At 56.7% G+C, this 21012-nt stretch overlaps 8 protein-coding genes across 8 annotated transcripts; 3 read left to right on the forward strand and 5 right to left on the reverse strand.

Moving 5' to 3' along the window:
- Positions 1 to 112: 112 nt before the first annotated feature.
- IUM83_10662 (TFIIH basal transcription factor complex helicase subunit) lies at positions 113 to 2464 on the reverse strand (the record flags this gene model as incomplete). Its single annotated transcript, XM_067935178.1, has 1 exon — positions 113 to 2464. One exon carries the CDS (start codon positions 2462 to 2464, stop codon positions 113 to 115), a length of 2352 nt encoding a protein of 783 aa, XP_067791528.1.
- Positions 2465 to 2707: 243 nt separating this feature from the next.
- On the forward strand, positions 2708 to 5278 carry IUM83_10663 (Non-canonical poly(A) RNA polymerase PAPD5; the record flags this gene model as incomplete). Its single annotated transcript, XM_067935179.1, has 1 exon — positions 2708 to 5278. One exon carries the CDS (start codon positions 2708 to 2710, stop codon positions 5276 to 5278), a length of 2571 nt encoding a protein of 856 aa, XP_067791527.1.
- Positions 5279 to 5316: 38 nt separating this feature from the next.
- IUM83_10664 (dihydroorotase, homodimeric type) lies at positions 5317 to 6502 on the reverse strand (the record flags this gene model as incomplete). Its single annotated transcript, XM_067935180.1, has 2 exons — positions 5317 to 6047; positions 6154 to 6502. 2 exons carry the CDS (start codon positions 6500 to 6502, stop codon positions 5317 to 5319), a joined length of 1080 nt encoding a protein of 359 aa, XP_067791526.1.
- A 315-nt stretch (positions 6503 to 6817) lies between these two features.
- On the reverse strand, positions 6818 to 7768 carry IUM83_10665 (Neutral zinc metallopeptidase, Zn-binding site; the record flags this gene model as incomplete). Its single annotated transcript, XM_067935181.1, has 1 exon — positions 6818 to 7768. One exon carries the CDS (start codon positions 7766 to 7768, stop codon positions 6818 to 6820), a length of 951 nt encoding a protein of 316 aa, XP_067791525.1.
- Positions 7769 to 9785: 2017 nt separating this feature from the next.
- Positions 9786 to 10650, reverse strand: IUM83_10666 (MtN3-like protein; the record flags this gene model as incomplete). Its single annotated transcript, XM_067935182.1, has 2 exons — positions 9786 to 10434; positions 10505 to 10650. The coding sequence occupies 2 exons, from the start codon at positions 10648 to 10650 to the stop codon at positions 9786 to 9788; spliced, it is 795 nt and encodes a 264-aa protein (XP_067791524.1).
- Positions 10651 to 11539: 889 nt separating this feature from the next.
- IUM83_10667 (uncharacterized protein) lies at positions 11540 to 12094 on the forward strand (the record flags this gene model as incomplete). The annotated part of the gene is made up of 1 exon (XM_067935183.1): positions 11540 to 12094. The coding sequence occupies one exon, from the start codon at positions 11540 to 11542 to the stop codon at positions 12092 to 12094; it is 555 nt and encodes a 184-aa protein (XP_067791523.1).
- Positions 12095 to 12260: 166 nt separating this feature from the next.
- On the reverse strand, positions 12261 to 13895 carry IUM83_10668 (putative dihydrolipoamide succinyltransferase; the record flags this gene model as incomplete). Its single annotated transcript, XM_067935184.1, has 1 exon — positions 12261 to 13895. The coding sequence occupies one exon, from the start codon at positions 13893 to 13895 to the stop codon at positions 12261 to 12263; it is 1635 nt and encodes a 544-aa protein (XP_067791522.1).
- Positions 13896 to 17586: 3691 nt separating this feature from the next.
- Positions 17587 to 19689, forward strand: IUM83_10669 (Sulfate Permease (SulP) Family; the record flags this gene model as incomplete). The annotated part of the gene is made up of 1 exon (XM_067935185.1): positions 17587 to 19689. The coding sequence occupies one exon, from the start codon at positions 17587 to 17589 to the stop codon at positions 19687 to 19689; it is 2103 nt and encodes a 700-aa protein (XP_067791521.1).
- Between the last annotated feature and the right edge of the window lie 1323 nt (positions 19690 to 21012).

The following is a 21012-nucleotide window of genomic DNA, read 5'->3' on the forward strand; positions in this document are numbered from 1 at the left end:
TGTTATTGTTGGACTTGTCTTGTTCAGCTCTTGTTTACCTTTACTTCGAGGTCGGAACTCGGTTTCGCTAGTGCTGTTGTTAGTCAGTTGCAATTTGCTACGTATTGATTCTTTACTGCATGGGCTCGTCTTCCTTGGGGTGTTTGCCGAGCCACTTGGCGACGCCGTCGGCGTCCAGCAGGATGGAGTTGACGTTGGTGGACTCGTCCACGGGTTGAGCCATCAGCGACAAATACTTTTTGGCCATGAACACCGCCATGTCCACCGACAAATTCAGGTGCGAATCCACGAGAAACTGCGTGATCCACGGCGGCAGCTTGGTGCGCTTGTCAGCGCGGTTGTAACGCGAGTCGGCGAAGATGACAAGACCGTAGTCCGTCTTGCTACGGAGAACTCGGCCGGCGCACTGAGCGGCTTGACGAAGCGCGTCGAATGTTAGGAAGTCGCCCTCGCGGATCTGGTGCGTGTAACGCAGGTACTCGAGTCGTGCACGCAACGTGTTGGACAGCGTGTACTGGAACGGAATGCCAAATAAAATAACGGCACGCCCGTAGTGACGATCGAAATCGATTCCTTCTGCCACCTTACCACGCGCAACGGAGAAGAAGATGGCGCCTCGGCCACAGTCACAGGCCTTCTTGTAGTTATCCAGGGCGAGAGTTGTCTCCACAATGTCCTTGGTCTCGATGAAGAGCAGCTTGCTGCTTAGCACACGCTTTAGCACGCCAAGCGAGTCCCACTGGCCGATGATCTTCTCCATGTAGAGATACGACGGGAAGAAGCACACCATTCCGTCCGCCGTGCAGGCTGCCATCTCGAGCAGAAGTGTGCCGTAGTTGCGCACAACCGACAGATCGTCGCGGAGATCGAACTTGGTGCTCACAGGCATCTGGTCGCTCCCGCGCGTGATCACCAGCGGACAAATACTCGAGCGATACACGGACATGGGCAGCGACTCGCGGATCACGGGGTTGAAATTCAGCAGCCGAGGGTATAAATCAATGGGAGATAGCGTACCCGACGTAATGATGACACTGGAAAAGCGTTCGAATACGGGGCGGATCGCCAATGACGCGTCCAGGCACGAAAGCTGCAGCACAGGGTCGTGCACGCCCGACGCGCTATCGAACGGCTCAATAATCAGCATGAATCCTTCTGCATAGGTGGCCACCAGCGTTGCGAAGTCCGCCACATCCGTCAGGGCGTTATATTCCTCCAAGTTCGTCACTTCCAGCGTGCGCAACAGCGAGTTGAGTCGCGTGTAGCAAAACTTCATGGGCTTGATCTCCATATTGATAGCCTGGTGCAGGTGGTGCAAGAACGCCTGCGGCGTCTCGGACTCCACCTGCCGCACTCGAATCCGCTGCCGCAGATACTCAATAAGCCGGCGCATGAAGGCCACGAAGTGCTCCGCGCGTCGAATGTTACCGGGGATGGCTTCGTCCAAGACATCATCCGGCAGCACCGGGTTCGCGATCATGATGTCGGTGCTTGTGTCAATGTCACGGTTCGTGACCGGGTCCGTGTAGCTCGGCGCCACCACGGCGTTACTGGACCTCAGTCCGTCCACGAGCCTGCGGTACTCTGCGTCGAGCCGCGCCTTGTCTGCCTGCTTGAGCTTGTTCACCTGACTCGACAGCGTGGTCAGATTCCTCGACGCCCTGTCCAGGGAGCGCCGGTCCAAGTCCACACTCAGCGCTTCAATGCACACGTTGTCGATGTTGTGCGCCTCGTCGAACACGACGATGCTCTCCTTCTCGAAGCTCCTGGACACGAGCTGGCTCACCTTGGGGTCCAGCATGTACTGGTAGTTGTACACCACGACGTCGGCGAAGGTGACGACGTATCTGGTCAAGAAGTAGGGGCACCAGCCCTTCCGGGCGCCGATGTCCTTGAGGTCCTCCACCGAGTAGATGCCCGGGGGCAGCACCGTGTCGTCGCTCTTGCGGGCGTCGTAGCTCTCGTAGAAGGCGCAGGTCTCGCCCTCTCCTCCGTGCTCCGTCTCCACAGTCTCCCGCGCCTTGGCGGCTCGCGCGCGCACCCAGGAGGCCGTCATCTTGCGGCACTGGCCGTCCACGTCCTCGCCGTCCGCGTGCGCCATGACGCGCGGGTGCACGCACATGTTGCGTCTGGAGCTGAGGCACACGGCCGTGAGCTGCGCCCGGTCGGCGCCGTAGTGCGCGGCGCGGTACTGCGCCAGCTTCCGGATCTCCTCCACGCACTTGGCCATCTCGGGCACCGTGCGCGTGCAGTACACGAGCTTGCCCGCCGTCGGGTGCGCCTGCTTGTAGGCCAGCACGAGCGCCAGCAGCGACACCGTCTTGCCCGTGCCCGTGGGCATCTCCAGCATGCAGTGGCCCTGCGCGTCCAGCGCGCGCTTCAGCTCGCGCATGTACTGCAGCTGCTCCGAGTACATGCGCTCGTACGGGAAGAGCACCTCCAGTCCATCGATGTCCACCTTCATCCCCGCGCCGTACGGATAAAATATGACAAGACAGCGTTGCGTTGGATCTTGACGGTACAATGTATTCGTCCGTGCAAGTTCCTTCACAGTTAATATTCGTATCGCATATTTTATGACAGTTTTTTTTTGCGTACTCTTCAAACTGATAGTGGTGTGCAGAACATTACTTTGGTCCCATCAATCCCGCACGTCGAGACGGAAGCGACGCACGCTTAATTGACCTGCATGAGCCACGGCGCCGCCATGCCGGACGCCGCAGCGCAGCCGCCGCTGGAGAATAAGCCCAGGAAGAGCCACTCTGGGCCCCGCAAGCGCCGGCCCAAGAAGAGGCCGAGCTTCCGCGTGCCCAGCGAGCCCGCGACGCCCGAGCGCGTGGACGTCAACCTGAGCGATGACACAGCCACGTTGTGCGCGTCTGCCGCGCCCTTCACGCCCACCAAGGGCTGCTCTTCCGCCGCAGAGCCTCTGCAAGGCTTCAGCCCTCTTCGCACGCCCAGTCCCGCAGTTTCTAGCGACGCAGAGCTTGAATTCAGGGCGACAGACGCTCTAGAGCCCTCCCGAGCCAGGCTATTCGCACACCCAGAGCTCAGCGCAGAGGAGCGCGCCGTGCTCAGAGGGGAGCAGCAGCAGCAGGCCGCCGAGCGCGCCTACTGGACCCGCTGGGTCATCGAGGCCGCCGAGAAGGAGCGCGCGCGCAGACTCAACGTGCTCCGGCAGCTGCAGAGCGAGGAGGAGGAGGAGGTGCAGCGCAGGAGGCAATGGGCCATCGCCACCATCGAGAGGGAGCAGGAGGCCATGATGCGCGAGATGTTCCTGGACAACATGAAGAACACGCAGTGGTTCCAGTCCACCATCTCGCGCTTCTCCGAGGACTACGAGGTCGTGTGCCCCAACAGTTGGTTCGGCTGCACCTTCAGCTGCATGCTCAAGGACCTCGAGTCGCACCTCGAGCGCTGCGTGTACCGCCAGGTGCCCGACACGCTGGACCAGGTGGTGGAGGACTCCACCACGGACTTCTACTCGTACGACGTGGTGTGTCCGAACGCCGTGCTCGGCTGCAAGGAGATCTGCTCGAGGGAGAACCTGGCCGAGCACCTCGCCAACTGCCCCGTGAACGGCATCTCGAGGGAGAAGGAGTGGGAGGAGCGCCTCGAGTGGCGCCGCAATGTCATCCAGGCGACGGAGAAGGAGCGCGAGCGGCGGATCGACGAGGAGCGAGCAGAGGGAGGAGAGGACGGAGGCGGACTGTCCTTTGGCAACCTGCAGAGGCTCTATGAGGAGCAAACGGCCATGATGCAGGTGGTGCTGCATGACGAGATTGTGGATTATTACCAGCACCGCAGGCAAGAAGCTCGAGAAAAGCGTCCCTGGATACAGAAGGCCATTGCAATGGTGACCGAAGAAATTCTGCGTGTCTGGAATCATTGTGTACAGGTGGAAGGATACGGGTCTTTCGCGACGAGGCTGCACGGGGAATCAAGTGATGTGGACCTGGTCGTCTTTGGCGCTACGGAAGAGTTCAATTTTACCAGTCAACAGTGTGTGGCGACGCTAGCTGACCATTTTCACAAGCTGTCTGCATTTGTGGACGTAAGCGCAATAACACGCGCGTCGATTCCGCTGTTGAAAGTGGTAGTTTTGGTGACTATTGGCAGCGAAGAGAAGTCCCAGAACGACGGCGCTGCGCGCGAAGGTGGAGTCGAGATTCGGATTCCGTTTGATATCACGTTTGATGAGCCTCACGGCATTCATCACAACGGTGTAGCAAGTGTAACGCTGGTACAAGGCCTCGTAGATGCATTTTACGGTTTACGAGAGCTGACTCTTGTGCTGAAACATTTTCTGGTGGAACGCGGGCTCAACGATCCGTACGTTGGAGGCTTATCTTCGTATGGCCTCCTGCTAATGGTTCTGTACGTGCTCCAAGAGCAAGGAGCTCTCATTTCGATGGTAGATGGCCAAAAGCTCGCACACGACCTCGCGGATGACGATGACCTCAACGAATCCAAGCCAGCTGCTCCACCTTGTAACTCTCGCTGGAATCCGCGATACGAAGCTCAGCGTCTGAAAGGAGAGCTTATTGCCAAAGAAATTATCAAGCAATGCTCGGCGAAGCAGCAGCCAAAGAAAAATGATGATGCAGAGAAGAAGCAGAGGAAGAAGGCGAAGCGTGCCGTACTCCCTTCTTTTATTTCGGGCTTGGAGGAAGGTGGCGAGCACGAGATCAAACCTTATCTGCTGGGAAAACTGCTCATGGACTTCTTGCAGTTTTACGGAAATGACTTCCGGCAGAACCTAGACCAGGTCTCGGTCGTGTCGTGGGGAGAACCAACGGTGTTGTCAGTGGAAACATCACCGATGGCAAGATCGATCTCGCCGCCGCCTCACGCGTTAACCCCTCCTTCAGCATCTCCGACAATGGGGCGTTCCCGCTCCAACTCGCCGCTGATGCTAGTGCCGCCTTTGTCTCGAGACGGGTTGCTTATCATTGAAGACCCTTTGCAGCCCGACAACAACGTCGGCAAGTCATGCTACCGCGTGAGCCAAGTGTTTCGAGAATTCTCCGACTTCCTGAGCTTCCTGACTGCGCTAATCGTACGAGGAAGTGTGATGACCACGGGCAAGAAGAAGAAAGGTGACACGGCGTCAAATGGCAGCGCTTCTCCACCCACTTCGACGACAACATCAACGCATGAACCAACGTATCGGATTTTGAAGTCAGTGTTCGAGATGAAAAAGAGAGAGAAACGCGCTAGCTCGGACTTCTCTTCGCCTCCGCGTGAACAGACAACCACTACACAACCTGCCTCCTAGACGGCAGAGCGAAGACAGAAATCACCACAGGCGCGCGGCTACTGCTGCAGCTTCCAGCGGATGGTCTCGCCGGCCTTGAGGGGGACGACGACGCCGTTGTCGAACGGGTAGCTGTCCGGCACCTTCCACTCCTCCTGCTTCAAGACAGTCTCGCCCATAGTGTTGCGCTTGAGGCCGTAGAAGTCCGCGCCGTTCTCGCACGCGAACGCGCGGAGCAGGTCCAGCTTGCCGATCGACTCGAAGGCCTCGGCGTACAGCTCGAGCGCAGCGTGGGCCGAGTAGATGCCCGCGCAGCCGCAGCCCGACTCCTTCTTGGACGCGACGTGGGGCGCGCTGTCCGTTCCGAGGAAGAACTTCTTGCTGCCGCTGGCGACGGCCTGCAGGAGAGCCTGGCGGTGGGTCTCGCGTTTGAGCACCGGCAGGCAGTACTTGTGCGGACGCAGGCCGCCCTGGAAGATGGCGTTGCGGTTGTACAGCAGGTGCTGCGGCGTGATGGTAGCAGCGACGTTGGCCGGCGCGTTGGTGACGAACTCGGCCGCCTCCTTGGTCGTGATGTGCTCCATGACCACCTTGAGCTGCGGGAACTTGGCCACCAGCGGCTTGATCACCTGCTCCACGAAGGTGGCCTCGCGGTCGAACAGGTCCACGGACGGGTCCGTCACCTCGCCGTGCACCAGCAGCGGCATGCCGACCTCGCTCATGGCCTCGAGCGCCGGGTAGATGTTGTCGATCTTGGTCACGCCCGAGTCCGAGTTGGTCGTCGCTCCAGCTGCAGTACCAGAGAATCAACAAGTCAGTCAGTACGTCTGCGTGTGCGTGTTCACTGCAGCTGCTAACACATTGCAAGTGCGTGTTGTGTGCTGTGTGCTGTGTACCAGGGTAGAGCTTGACGGCGAAGATCTTGTTGGTGGCGGCCGCGCGGCGGATCTCGTCGGCGGTGGTGCCGTCCGTCATGTAGAGCGTCATGAGCGGCTCGAAGCCCTTGGCGCCGCTGGGGTCGCGGCGCTCCTCGGGCACGTGCGCCAGGATGCGCTCACGGTAGGCCAGCGCCTGCTCCGTGGTGGTCACGGGCGGCACCAGGTTGGGCATGACGATGCAGCGCGCGAACTGGGACGTCACGTGGGACACGGTGCGTGCCAACGCCGCGTCGCCGTCGCGCAGGTGGTGGTGCAGGTCGTCGGGGCGAGCGCCCACCCACTTGATCTCGGCAGCGGCGGAGGACATGGCAATGCAGGCGAAGGAGGCTCCGAGGCGAGCTGGTGCTGGTGCTGGGGCAGTTGTGACGCACCTCCTGATCGTGGCCAACCACATGGAGCTGTGCGCAAAACCGCCGGACGGTCTCACCTGGCGCGCGATTGGCTGGAGCGTGACGCCAATCCCAGCGGCCGTGCTGAGGCACTTCAAGGTGTCGATGCACACGACGAGAGCGGATGTATGTATGGCTTGCGGGGCAATGGACATCTATTGGAATGTTTTGTTTATCGATGACGAGACAAGTGGTGGATACCGGTCGTGTGGACTGGACGGAGGCTGTGACAGCTAGAAGTTGTAGCGAGACTTGGTGTGCTCCAGGACGCGGCGCAGCATCCAGCCGTCAGCAGGCGTGATGGACATGGAACTACCGGCCCTCATGATGCAGGCAGGGAAGTCGGTGCCAGGCATGTCGGCGTCGTTGTAGAAGTCCGGCAGTCCAAAGCCGTGACCGATCTCGTGCGCAACGATATGCAGTAGGTCATCGTCGAGGGTGGACAACACGTTTTCCTGATTGACTATCTGGCCCACGTCCTCGCCGGCGCCGCCCTCCAGACCCTCCTTGGGCCACAAGTACATGTCCCAAGGCTGACCCTGGCACGAACTGGTGTCCGACCAAGTGTCCAGTCCGACGTCGTAGAAGCGGGAACAGCTCTTAGGACACTGGGGCACGCCGCTGTCGTCAAGGTCGCCCTTGTAGATCTTGCCGAGCGAGTCGTCGTTCCAATCCAGCGCGGACGAGTCCGTCACTGCGAATCCTGCGACCTTCACCTTGATGTCGTTGTACGGCCAGCAGTCGTAGCCGATGAGCCACTGGTTCCAAGCCTCGAACTGGCGGTTCAGCATAGCCTCGAACTTAGACGCGACGCTCTTGGTGAGCTTGGTGCTGCTTTTCCACCGCACGCAGTAGTTGAGCGAGCCCTTGTTTTTCACGATGTGGTCCATGATGTAGTTCTTGTTGTTGAACAAGTTCCAGTAGGCGTCCCTGTTCTTAGCGTTGGGGCCGATACGGTGCTCCCAGACCCAGTCGAGGTCAGACTGGCTGATGTAAGCGTTGGGGTTGCCTACGACGCACTTGTTGTTGCCCGATGTGACGACTCCAAACGTATTCGCTTCCCTGGTGGCGTTCGCGGCAGGCGCAGCCGATACGAGTGAAGACGCACCGAGGCCGACGATGGCGGCAGCCGTGAGGAGACGGCGGGTGAGGGAAGTTGAGCTGGAGTTGTTGCTTGAGTGCATCGTGTCGCTTGTGGGCGGCAAAATAGAAACTGGCAACGTGTACTGGTGGCGTTGGTAGGAAATTTATTCTTCTGGCAGAAGTACTAGCGACTGTGAGGGTCTCGTGGACACGATTAGCGAGCACGCTCTGTCGCCCGAAGACGATCGTGTAAACCAGCCGCATTAATGTCACCGTTCAGTAACAAGCAAGGAATAACTCAATTTCCCTCTGCCTTAGTTTACGGGGCGCAGATTATGGGGCGAATAGAAACAGATTATGGGATTCCAGGAGAACTGTATCAAGCATGTTTCAAAACCTTTAAGCATTCTTTTGCATCGTAAGCGCTATTTGCGTGAGAGTTGCAGGTCCAAGTTAACGACACACTTGGTTGCTAACACTTGTCATGATCGTCACCTTTTGAGTGTTTTCTCGGATGACTTTATCACGAAGCACAAAGGTTGTGCCCACGCAGCGTTGGGTGGTCGTGGAGCAAAAAACACTGCGTCAGTCGCATGTTAACGAACAATAGACCGTGCATCACCGCTGTTGGCATACACGAACATACGAAACCTTGTCGCGCCACTGGTGTTACTTAGTACTTCGAAGAGTGAGGAAACAATCGGAAATGATCAACCACGACGAGCAACTACGTATACCAACTGCAATCAGGCTTGTCGTTTAGTTCAAAATTTGGAAAGTCATTTTGCGTGACCGTACAGCTTACATGTATTGTCGTCGTTGGTTATATTTTTGTGCCAGGTAAGTTGGCAGCGACATTTCGGCGTCGTCCGTGGACAAAATAACGGATTTTACCGAATACAAGACCTGCAGGATATACAAGGCATATCACGAATTGGCTGCAGCGGTCAAGTAATAGAAGCCCTGTATCGAATATAAGTGCGGTCTGCAATTACTTTGTCGTTTAAATAACCAGGGCCTAGTGTAGCGTTCGCGCAGATCCTAGATGTATAGCAAACGACAGAACTTGCAAACTTTTTGTTAGTGCTTACGGATTAATATGGCAACGACAACTCCATCTGCATCTTGGCGATTAGATCATGCTGCACTGGACGTTAAGATATCGACGTAGTATTTTTTGTTTGCGAAAGTATTCCTGTTAAGGCTGGCAGAACAACTACGTGATAGTAGTAGTTTTGCGAGAGATACAACATTGTCGATTTTAATACTGGGATAGGAAGCAACGTTAGTGCTGCTATCGCAGCCCAAACACGATTCTATCCGTAGTGCGTAGTCAAAAGATGATCCCTCTGGACACCTAGCTGGTACATTATCCATCAAATTGGTATGACCGCGGAGATGCACTGACCTCCAACGGGTTTATATGCGTGGGCAAGTCCAGCCGGTGTGCATAAGTGGCAAATGCAGTATCTCTCTCTCTAGACTGATGGCACAACAGTTTTGACACTAAAAGCGAAGCTATTTACAAAGAGAAAACAGTTGAGCTGGTAATCGACAACCTGCAAACAGATCCTGAGTTTTTTTCTTACATTGCCAGCGTATTTCCCTGTCTACATATCGAAACGTACCGGTCAGATGCTGTAGAAAATATGAAATTCCCTCGTAACTTAAGTCGAAATCCCCATTTCGCGGAGCCTTAGATTAAAATTATCAGCTCAACGATCTTTCTCTTTGTAAATATTAGGCCATGTGCGCAGCGGAGATCACCCAGCTGTCGCCCTAGAAGACTGGATTGTGCTGCTTACGATTGATGATGCGATACCGCTGTTGGCGTGTACAGTACCTCCACGCTACATGTACCGTCCTGCGTGTCGTGGGGGCGACGGGTTGGTGTGCCGCACGTGCAACCTTTGCACTGCAAACACGCTCAGGTCGACGTGCTCCAAATGCATGTACATGTATTCAATGTTACCAACGAATTATGATATCTGATATGACGGGTTTCGGGCAGCGAAAGGTCGCATAATTATGTACAATTGATTAAGTTCGCAAGTGTCCATGAAGGACACTTCGAAATACAGCTGTTAGCAGAAGAGGTTCGCACTGGTACTGTACCGTTTACTGTCTTAGACTCTCCAGCTTCGGAGACGCCATGTATGAGTACTCTGGACTGGGGAGGCTCGTGAGCGACTTCTTCGTCTCCATGCGAGGCGTCAACTCGATGCAGACCGAGATCTCGCCCTGGTCGACGTCGTGTGTATCCCAGCCGTCCTGCAGCGGGTGCGTCTTCGGGTCGTAGACCCGGTACAAGCACAGCGTGAAGGTGTTGGCCGAGACGAACAGCACGTTGATGAAGATGATGAACCAGTTCGTGATGAGCACGCCGTACACGAGCCAGATCGAGTTGTTCACGAGCCCAGCGATGACCATGTGCACGTTGATGAAGACGGCCGATTTGTGCTTGAGCACTTGGAACAGCTTCTCCATCGGCGCGCCGTACAGACAGATGCCCGCACAGTCAGCGAGGATACCGACGATGGTGCCGACACTGTCCGTCGACTGTCCCGTGTAGCCCAGGCCACCCACGACGGTGTAGATAGTGATGACAGTGAGGACGGAGACAAAGACTGCCAGAGTGCGAGCTACGTAGCCCTTGTCCGAGCAGTAGTACGTGTAGACGGACAGGAACACAACGGCGCAGCACTCGCCGTACAGGAAGCAGGCGAAGACGGGGAACCACATGCCCTTGATGTAGCCGTACATCATCCTAAAAAGATGCGGAGAAAGCGTTAGCGAGTCGTGTTTTAAGGAGTTTGGCGCCTGCGTGGCAGACTTACCAGACGTGTGAGTTTGCGAGTAGAGCGGCGAGGGGGAAGACGGAGGCGACTCCGACGTGCTTTTGCTTGTGGATGCGATACATGAGCAGCGAAGGACTGGAGACCATGCAAATGGTTGCCATCCCGGCGAGGACGCGGAACACCATGACTGCGGGGCTGGACATGGTGTTTTTGTTGTTGTGATTCTTGTAAAGACGGCCAAATGAAGAATGAAAGTAGACAGAGTGCTTTCGTGGAGGGAGTCCGCTTGGTAGGACGGGTAGCTCTGTGTCGCCTCGTGACGGGCTAGCCGTTTTTGTTCACAAGTCGGCAGCTGCAGGTGCCGCGAGTTAGCGGAAGTCCACGCCCCCGCGTGGCAATCGTCCTTGTCTCACAGAGTCAGCGAGATCATCGGAACAATCCTGTGGAGTCCAGGGTGAAGGTTACCGTCTCTGCACCTCGCCGTCCCAGCACACTGATCACTCCGGCGGTCTTCGTCATCCGAAGACACACAAGCCTTCCTTTGGTGAGCCAGGGCTGCGATTTGACAGACTGGATGGCGACCCGCCAGCACCGTTCCCGACGCTGTTAACTAAGGCGACTCCGCCTTCGAGTCGAAGGTGGAGTCGAAGGCATCGAGTTGTGTCTTCTTGCCACTTTTGAATCCCGGAGCTATGATATTTGTGGTGCTAACGAATTAAGTTTACATTCGTTTACTGCTTCCCATCGAAGAAAGCAACATGAACAGCGAACAACCTTCATTCGCAGTTGTTGGGATGGGCTGTCACGAAGAACGCTTGATAGGACGCACGGTACCTATATGTACGTTCGTTCGCCGCACAGTATTTCAAATCCGCTTAACGCTATGGCTTGCGCATCACCTACTTGTTGCTATTTCTCACCGAGATGATCGCTGCAGTTGCCTATCGCCGATACTGCGTAGCCAGCAGATCAATGAGCCGGGGATCAGCCCTTGACTACACGGATTTGAAGCCGAACCAGTGGAGTCATTTTCACATTTGCCACATCAATCACCATCAGCTTTACCGTACCAAAATGTCAATTGCCGAGAGGCAATCGCTGCAACAGCTTTCCAAGGTGGCATTGCTGCCAACGCAGTCGTCCGAGTTGTCGGCGACGCTGTCCTTCCTAGAGAAGATCGACCATATCGAGATCAACGGCACGACGGAGCGCAACGGCGTCGTGTACTACCACATAGATGTCTTCTTGGAGCACAAGACGTCCCGTATACCGACGATCAAGAATACCGCAGTCGCCGATCACCCGGACTACCAACTCGAACGGCGCTTCAATGACTTTGCCAACTTTCGCTTCCAGGTCTGGATGCACGCACAACGGAAACACGAAGACGATCAGAGCTGCAGCTTCTGCGGCGCGTTCATGAGCTACATCGTTCATTCGATGTCCCAGCCGCGGTCGTTGGTAAAACTAGTCACGGGCGTCAACGCGCGCAAGAAGCTGCTAGCGGCGTTCTGCAATTCATTCATCGAGAAAACTTTGGCCGGCAAAAAGGATCAACGAACTGAGTGCACTGGATATCAGACCATTCCCCACATTGTGGAAAACTTCTTCCGACAGGATGACGCTTAGCTAGATCAGGACTTGAACCCGTGCTGCAAGCAAAACATTTATTCCCTTTCTGTATGATATGCCTGAGCTTTCACTCCTTGCGAGCTTCCACTCTTCGATGACTTCGACTCCTCATCACGCAAGGCACCGCCGCGCTGGCTGCGGGAAATTTGGTTCTCGACGCAGCTTAAATGTCCAGCAGCAGGCGCTCCGGGTTCTCGATCTTGTCCGCGATAGCCTTGAGGCAGGTGACGCCCTCACGGCCATCGATGAGGCGGTGGTCGTACGTGAGCGCCAGGTACATCATGGGGCGCGCGACCACCTCGCCGTCCACCACCACGGGGCGCATCTTCGTGCCGTGCATGCCGAGGATGCCTGACTGCGGCAGGTTAATGATCGGCGTGCCCATGAGCGAGCCGAAGACGCCGCCGTTCGAGATGGTGAAGTTGCCGCCGGTCATCTCCTCGAGCGTGAGCTTGCCGTCGCGCGCGCGGGCGGCCAGCTCGGCCAGTCCCTTCTCCACGTCCGCGAAGCTCATGGACTCTGTGTTCATGAGCACGGGCGTGACCAGGCCCTTGGGGGTCGACACGGCCACGCTCATGTCCACGTAGTCGCGGTAGACGATCTCCTGGTGCTCGTCGTCGATCATGGCGTTCACGCCGGGGACCTCCAGCAGCGCCGACGCGCTGGCCTTGACGAAGGCCGACATGAAGCCGAGCTTGACGCCGTGCTTGGCCTCGAACGCGTCCTTGTACTGCTTGCGCAGGCCCATGAGCTTGGTCATGTCCACCTCCTGGAAGGTCGTGAGGCTGGCCGCCGTGTTCTGCGACTCCTTGAGGCGCTCGGCCGTGCGCAGGCGCATGCGGCTCATCTTCTCGCGGCGGGACACGCGCTCGGGCGTGGCCAGCAGCGGGTTGGCGCCGGCCACCGCGGGCTGCACCGCGGCCGGCGTCGGGGCAGCCGCCGCAGGGGCGGGAGTGGACGCCGGAGCGGGCGTCGAGGCGGCCGGAGCAGCAGCAACAGCAGCAGCAGCAGCAGCGGGGGCCTCGCCCCCGAACACCATCTGGAAGAGCGGCACGCCGATCTCGACGGTCTGGTCCACGTCGGCGAGGGTGCTGGTGATGGTGCCGGCCTTGGGGGCGCGCACGTCGACGCTCACCTTGTCGGTCTCCAGCACGACGACCACCTCGTCCTCGGCCGCGAAGTCTCCGGCCTTCTTGAGCCACTCGACCACGGTGCCCTCCGAGATGGAGTCGCCCATGGAGGGCACGGGCACGGTCGTCTCCTCTCCAGTTGCAGGAGCAGCTGCAGGAGCGGCCTCCGTGGTGGCCGCAGCGGGCGCAGCGGCGGCCTCGGCACCCGCCGCGCCCTTGACGACCTGGAAGAGCGGCGCGCCAACCAGCACGTTGTCGTCGATGGCGGCCAGCTGCTGGCCCATGGCGCCGGCGAAGGGCGCGCGCACGTCGACGCTCACCTTGTCCGTCTCGAGCACGACGACCACCTCGTCCTCGGCCACGGCGTCTCCCGGCTGCTTGAGCCACTCGACCACGGTGCCCTCTGAGATGGAGTCGCCCATGGAGGGAACGGGCACGTCCGTCGCGCCCGCGGAGGCCGAGAACGCGCGAAATTGCGTGGAGGACGCGGCGCCCAGGCGCTGCGCGCGGACGGAGCTCACGCAGGCGCCACGCAGCACCGAGGCGCCGGACTTGGACGAGCGTGCGGCCAGGACGCCGGTGCTGCTGCTGAGCGACGTGAGGGAGCGGCGCGTGGCGCCGTTCGCGCGCGCGGCGGCGCGGAGCAGGACGCGTCCGGAGCCGTGCATTTGTGGCTTTAAGGGTGAGGGGCTGCTACCGGCGGTGCTGATTCAGGATTGGCAACAGAGCGCGCTCTTAAAATGCGAGTGGTGTGCGCCACACCAATATGTCGTTTGACTGGGGGTTTGTATGCGGCGTGACTTGGGGGAGCGCAAACTCGGTTTTAGCGGTCTCATGTTGCGTGGGCGTGTTGGCCCAGGTAAACGCTCGATTGGATGAACGGGGCAGCATCGCGGCGGCGACTTGCCTTGGGCCGAGTATGCCCGCACTGCAACTTCGACGCCGCGAACAGCTGCTCGCGATTTAACAGGTCAGGGCTGGCGCGTCACATGCCACTCTTTGCGGGACGCAGTGGCAGTGTGCGGTCGTGTGAGCACGACGTCCCTAAAAGGATGTACGCAACCTTAGCGTTGACAAGATAGCGCAGCGGCACAACGTTAATGGTTTGTCTTACGGATCAATGGTCCATGGTCTATCATCACTGAGGATAAGTGTCTTCTCAGACGACTAGGATCACCTGTGTTGCCTTGCAACAGGGCACGTCATAAACAGATACCAACTCTCAATTGCAGACGTGGAAGTGGCTCCATCGAAAGCGTCAGAAGGTAGGCTTGGCTGATCCATAATTCCGCCGCTGGAGATCAAAGTCACTACAGTATAGCTTGCTATATGCCTGCTGTTTTACTGAAAATGATGGCTCCGAGTACAGTAAGTAAAGTCTATTTGAATTGTTCTTGGATGGACAAATCCAAACTCCAGGCCGTTTGGCACCTAGATCCTTTCGGGGCTGATTGGCGATACGTCTGGCATAGACCTGTCGAAATCGTCAAGTGTGGTGTTCACAGTGGTGAGAGCAACAGTTTGGCTAGGATCATCAGCACGCGCAATAAAGCTGATGCAGATTTCATTTCCGATTGAAACGTATCACCAGTTAATTTGCACCAGCGGGGTTCCCGTATTCGGCGCTGCAGCAGTGCGCGGCGCCCGTTATAACCGCTAATTTCACTTCATGCCTCTAGTATACATTTTTGGTCCGTAACGTTGCAGTGCTGGTCCCTCGCTTCATTTCCTGCATAACTGAACAGCGACAAACCTCACTTTCACCCTCGACCACACGCTGATTTGGGTCCTTGGGCAACGCTTAACAGCGTTTGAAAACGTCCATTTCGTGTTTTCCCAAGAAAATTTGCAGGAAAAATTGAGTAAATACATGAAATCTTGATTGGGGTAAGTAGGTATTACTGAAGTACTCTTGTCGTAAGACTTTCGCAGAAACCATTGTACTTTGTATCGAAAGTATCCGGGGTCAAGTTCATCGAAAAGCGTGTAGTTGCGTACGGACTGGAGATTGTAAGACGGAATACGACCACTGGCCATGTCGAGACAAACAGGTCTCTGTCGATTTTGCTGCACCTTCGGAAGGAAGAAGGCAGGAGCAGCATCAACATACCCGAAGTACTTCAATAGATTTACGAGTCGTGAATCACGACAATGCCAGTAACAAGCCGGTTCGTCCGGCGATCGATGATTTCCACCACCGTCTCGCCAGCTTTCAGGGAACTCGGTGAATCTCCCTCGATGTTCCCGACGCTAGCGGGTTTATGTGGAGGTTCTGCGACTGTCTTCCCAAACACCACCACGGTTGAATCAATTTCTCACTCACCGGGTCTGAGAAAACGGATCGATGGTCTTCGCTAACCGACCTAGCTCTTGTAGGCATTCTGCGTTGAAAGAAGTGGCAGAGCATCTCTGCTCTGGGATCGTAGACCACTTGGTAAACAGTGAATCCCATATTTCCCTTATTTTGCTCTTCAGAAGAGGTCGTATTCGATGAAAAACTGGGAAAGTTGACCATTCCCGTATTGATAGAGGTCTGATAGTGTGGTGTTCCGTGTAGTACAGCGCATCTACAGAGGGGGGGGGGGGGGGGGGTCACGACATGCGACCGAGGCAAAGTGCGTGTGATAGTAAACTCGTGGTTCGTACAGTTCGAGTTATCGGTAAAAAAAATCCCACCTACTAAGTGAGAATGTATATAATATATATAGCAAAGCTTGAAGTATTCACAGGATGCGTGCGTAACAGCAAAGAGTACCAGCCACGGAGAAATTGTTGGTGAAGGTGAGCTCCAGCAGCTCGGGGAACCGAGCCAAAAACCTTTTCATTAAACTCAGGCCAGTACTCAGGAAATAATTTGCACGCACAATTCAGTACTCATAGTATGTTGGTCAGGGTCAGGATTGACATCAGCAGAGGTGCTTAAGCCACTCTTATTACATGCACTGGCAACCAAGGATGCACGACACATATTTGCGGGTTTTGCCCTGGCAACATTACCGTCTTAGTTTATAATACCAAACAAGTCCCTACCTATGATGATCCTTGCGTTCTGGAACTTACGGATTTTTTTTCGTCTTTCGAGGTACATTGTTGTCACAAAAACTTATGGATTGAGGCATGGTACTCTCATACTATGCAGTATGGAATGCTGCATCTCACGGAACATATTCGAAAGTCTTGTGCAGCGAATAGCATGCGGCCTCTGATCAACCAATCAACTGTTGCAGCGGGTAGTAGCCAATGCTTCATATTGTATTTACGTGCAAACGGTGCGCTTAGCTTAGCTTAGCTGCAGTGTGAGATACTCACACCAGTGCTGAAGACAGTCGAAAGTTTGAAGGTGGTGTTCCACCGAAGCTGCAGACGCATTGATTAAGAGGGAATGGGGCCAAAAGACTGTATCGCTCATAATTTCTCCCAACGTGGCGCTGAAGCCTGGCGACGAAGATACGCAACACCGTGACGCTGGACAATTGCAAGGCCATACTTGCGGCCGCTACATGTGCCGGGTGTCGAGTACGAGCTCATGAACCTTGCACTCTGCAAGAGAGCAACGTTCGATGGCGTTCAGTGACGCATGTCCAGAGCACCGCGTTCGCACAACCGGCCCCGCAGATGGGCTCTGGCGCGGAGGTGATGATTCTGCGCTCCATGCGCGCTGCCAGCAGCCAGTCGGCGGCGGGCGCCGCCGTGACAGCTACCAGCGCAGCACAAGCTGCCCTTCGGTTTAAACTGAACATGAGGCGGACCGCCCTTTTTGTGTATGCCACTTCAATATCCGCCCCCCAAAAGGATCTTTATAACGCTATGCCGTTAGGTCAGTAAATAAACTAGGAATACTTAGCTAAGTTGCGTGAACGCACTCTTCGTATCGTTCAACCTGCGAGAGTAAAAGTTTCCCGGCGGTGCGGTGCACTCTAGTCCATCATTCGATATCTTCGCCCACTGTATCAGAAACCCAGGGACCCAGCGGCGAAATAATCCTTCCATATCAAATATATCGATCTACATTTTAATTCCCTCTCAGATTCCAATATCACAAACTACGTCACACAATCGATACAGCTCCCTTTCAACACAGATAGCCTCCATCTGAATATTCACCACGATACAGAGACTACCCACATGTGCAGGATCGAGTATGCCATTCCGCCATGTTTGACTCGCCCGCTCAGGCCGCGCTCATTGGCACAACGCGCGCCCCAATGGTATCCGCTAACGTCGTTGACACCAAAATGAGGTCTACCCGATAGCCCTGACACTGCCAGGGCTCCTTGTCAACGCCTGCCAACATCGACGAGCAGCTCACTTCATTTGCTTTTTGGCACCGCCCGGCACACTCTGCATTTCGCCAGTCGCATGTCGTGGCTCAACCAGGCGCTCGGCTGCCAGCCGGGGCCCAGCGCGCGCTTCGCGCTGCCCAAGAAGTCGTATCTGCAGCAGGCGCAGGACGTGGCGCCCATCCTGCGCTGGCTGCCGCACTACGACGTGCGCAGAGACCTCAAGTTCGACATCGTGGCCGGCATCACGGTCGCCATGATGCTCATCCCGCAGGAGGTGTCGCTGTCCACCATCATGAACGTGCCGGCCCACCACGGGCTCTACACGGCGGCCACGGCGCCGCTGGTCTACGCCATCTTCGGCTCCAGCACGGTGCTGTCCGTGGCCAGCGGCTCCGAGGTGTCGCTGCTGGTGGGCACCATCCTCGAGAAGATCGACGACAAGGACGAGCGCGTGGCCACGGGCATCATGATGGCCTTCCTCAGCGGCTGCATCCTGCTGCTCGTGCGGCTGCTGAACCTGAGCCAGCTGGCCGACTTCTTCTCGCGCCCGGTCATGGGCGGCTTCATCTCGGCCGGCGGCCTGCTCATCATGCTCTCGCAGTTCGCCAACGCGCTGGGCATCAAGTTCGCGTCGCAGGACTACCCGCCGCAGACGGTCTACCAGATCTTCAAGCACATCGGCCACACCAACCTCACGGCGTTCGCAGTGGCCGCCATCTCGATCGTCTACCTGTTCGCAGTCAAGATCATCAAGAAGCGCTACTTCCCGTCGCCTGTGCTCATGCAGCTGTTTGAGTCGCCCAAGAAAGAGGACGAGCATCTCTCGGAGGAGACCGAGCGGATCCTCACGCCCGTGCAAAACAACGGAGCCCCCGCTCACACGATCCACAGCCACGGCTTCTCGCTCTCGGACGAGCAGTACGTGAGCATGGAGAACGCCTACGCTCGTCACTCGGCGGCTGGGAGAGTGTCGGATGTTGGTGACAAGCTCCTGCAGGAGACCAAGCCCAAGTCGAAGCCCGAGTTGATCGCCATCTTCCTTGCTCGCACCATGTGTGACCTCGGCCCACTGGTTGTGTGCATTTTCGGTGGAATTGTCGGCTACCTGCTCGGACCGTCGCACCTGAAGCTCACGGGCAAGATCCCTGGTGGCTTCCCCGACCCGAAGGCGCCGTGGTACGGATTCACGTCGCACCTGATCGACGGCGGCAAGTTCGGCAACATTTTGTACCACTCGCTCACGGTTGTGGTGGTGGTGTTCCTGTCGAGCATCGCCATGGCCAAGCGTCTCGCTATCCAGCGTGGCGAGGACATTAACACGGATCAGGAGCTCACGGGTCTTGGCATTGCCAGCGTCGTGGCAGGCTTCTTCCAGGCCATGCCCCCTACCGGTGGTATGTCGCGAACGGCCGTGAACCTGCTGAATGCCCACACGCAGCTGGCCTCGATCATCACGTGTCTGATCGTGATCCTCTCCTTGTACACGCTCACGGGTGCGCTGTACTACCTGCCGAGCGCCACACTGGCGTCGATCATTATCGTGGCTGGCTACTCGCTGGTGGAATTCACGGAGGCCAAGTGGCTCTACCGTGTCAAGCGTGACGAGTTCTGGGTGTGGACACTTTCGTTCATCCTTACGCTCGGCCTGGGCGTGCTGGACGGTTTGATCGCATCCATCATCTGCTCGGTGCTGGCGCTGATGTGGAAGACCAAAGTGTCGCCGGTTTCGTTCCTGGGCGAGTTGGACAACGGCAGCTTTGTGGACCGTGAGCTTTTCCCCGAGGCTCGTGACCTGCACGACGTCATTATTGTTCGCGTGGACAGCTCGCTGTACTTTGCCAACTGCGAGCGCGTGGCTCTGGCCATTGAGCACGAAATGGTGCGGCTCAAGTCACTGGGCATCACGACGCGCGGAGTCTTGATCGATGCACGCAACATGAACGACATGGACGCCACGACGATCCAGGTGATGTCGGACACGCAGGAGAAGCTGGAGGTGCGCAAGGTTCGATTCGGCATCGCGAACGCCAAGAGCCGAGTGCACGACCTGTTGGCAGCGACGAACATCGTCAAGCGCATCGTTGCTGGGGACCCCTCCATCCCGCTGGACGAGGCTATGCAGCTATTGCGCGAGCAGCCGATCACTACCGACAAGACACCCCTGTCCGAGGCTGTGTAAGGGGATCGCCAGTGGCGATTCGCCACCGTGACTGCACTGTTAAGCGTGGCGACCCCGACGTTTTCCATTTCTTAGCAAGTTAGTAGTATACATTCTGAGAGCTCGTTGGTCTCAAGACACGAGCGATCACGATGACCAAATGAATGAATCCATGGTTACAAAGTTTTGCACCTGTTGCTGTTTCCTTCTAGTATTCGTGACCGCAGATGAGTTACTTCAGTGGGGGGAGTACAAGCACACAGAGCGTTGCGTTGTTTGCCGACAGAACGTCGATGCCACAACCGACGCGTTGTTCAGCGAACAGCGCACACTGCTCCGACCGTTGCGGTCTTATAGCGATGGTAGTGTATATGGATGGGTGAGCTGTTCAGCGACTCAGCTTCCAGGAATTCCAGGAGTCTTTTCCTCGTTATTCATCGGAGACCTCCTTTGACGACTCTGAAGACAGCCTAGGGTGCCTGCTGAACATTAGATGGTGGAACCCAACGCTGAGGACCGCCGAGAAGGCGTAGCTGGTCAACGTCGTCGGGTGGACATCTTGACATGCACGTGCGTCATACACGTTCACCCATTGCACTGCCACCCTCACACTACGGTGAGCGGTGTGTCGAAGGCTTTCCTAAAGCTGCACAGGAACCTGCGACCCTCATAAACATGCTCTCGCTGGACTGCTTCAACTTCTACCACGTGTTCAGCACCGATAAGTTAGCTGTAGGCTACAGCCTGTAGCTCGTAATTTACCACACAAAGATGTACACGAGCAGATAGGACATCAAACTTACACTTTACCTCCACCCTACCATGATAATCATCGCTGAAAATGCCATTTAGACCGCAGCAGCAGCAGCAACACCGCCTCACTGCGCGCGGCAGCAGTCTCCACGAGCGACACGTCGAGCAGCTACTGCCTGCTGGCTCCTACGCGCTCGCTCGCACGGTCACTAACTAGCTGTTGTCAATAGTAGCTGCCACAAAGGTATTGTCCACGATGGACGGTCGTGGTCGTCCGGTAGGAGACCGTCGCGGTGCACATCGTGTTCATGTTGTTGAGAGCGGGCTATCCCGAGACGTATCCTAAGAAGTCACGAGAGCATTTTTTGAGCTAAAAAATCCAGATCACGCCTCGGGTCCAATGAGATATGATGCTCGTCGCCACAGGTTGGTGCTGCAGTTTGTGGGCGCGAGGCCCTCGCGGAGGCTGGTAATACGGCCCCGCACCCAGGTGCGCCTCAGCACCTGGCGCCTGACGTGTGAGAGAGCAAAGCTTACCATGATCATTGAAGCCCAAGGGAGCGAATCATGGGCTGGGGCCTCGAGGTTGAA

Source organism: Phytophthora cinnamomi, assembly GCF_018691715.1.
Source record: "Phytophthora cinnamomi strain GKB4 chromosome Unknown Contig39, whole genome shotgun sequence".
NCBI lineage: Eukaryota > Oomycota > Peronosporomycetes > Peronosporales > Peronosporaceae > Phytophthora > Phytophthora cinnamomi.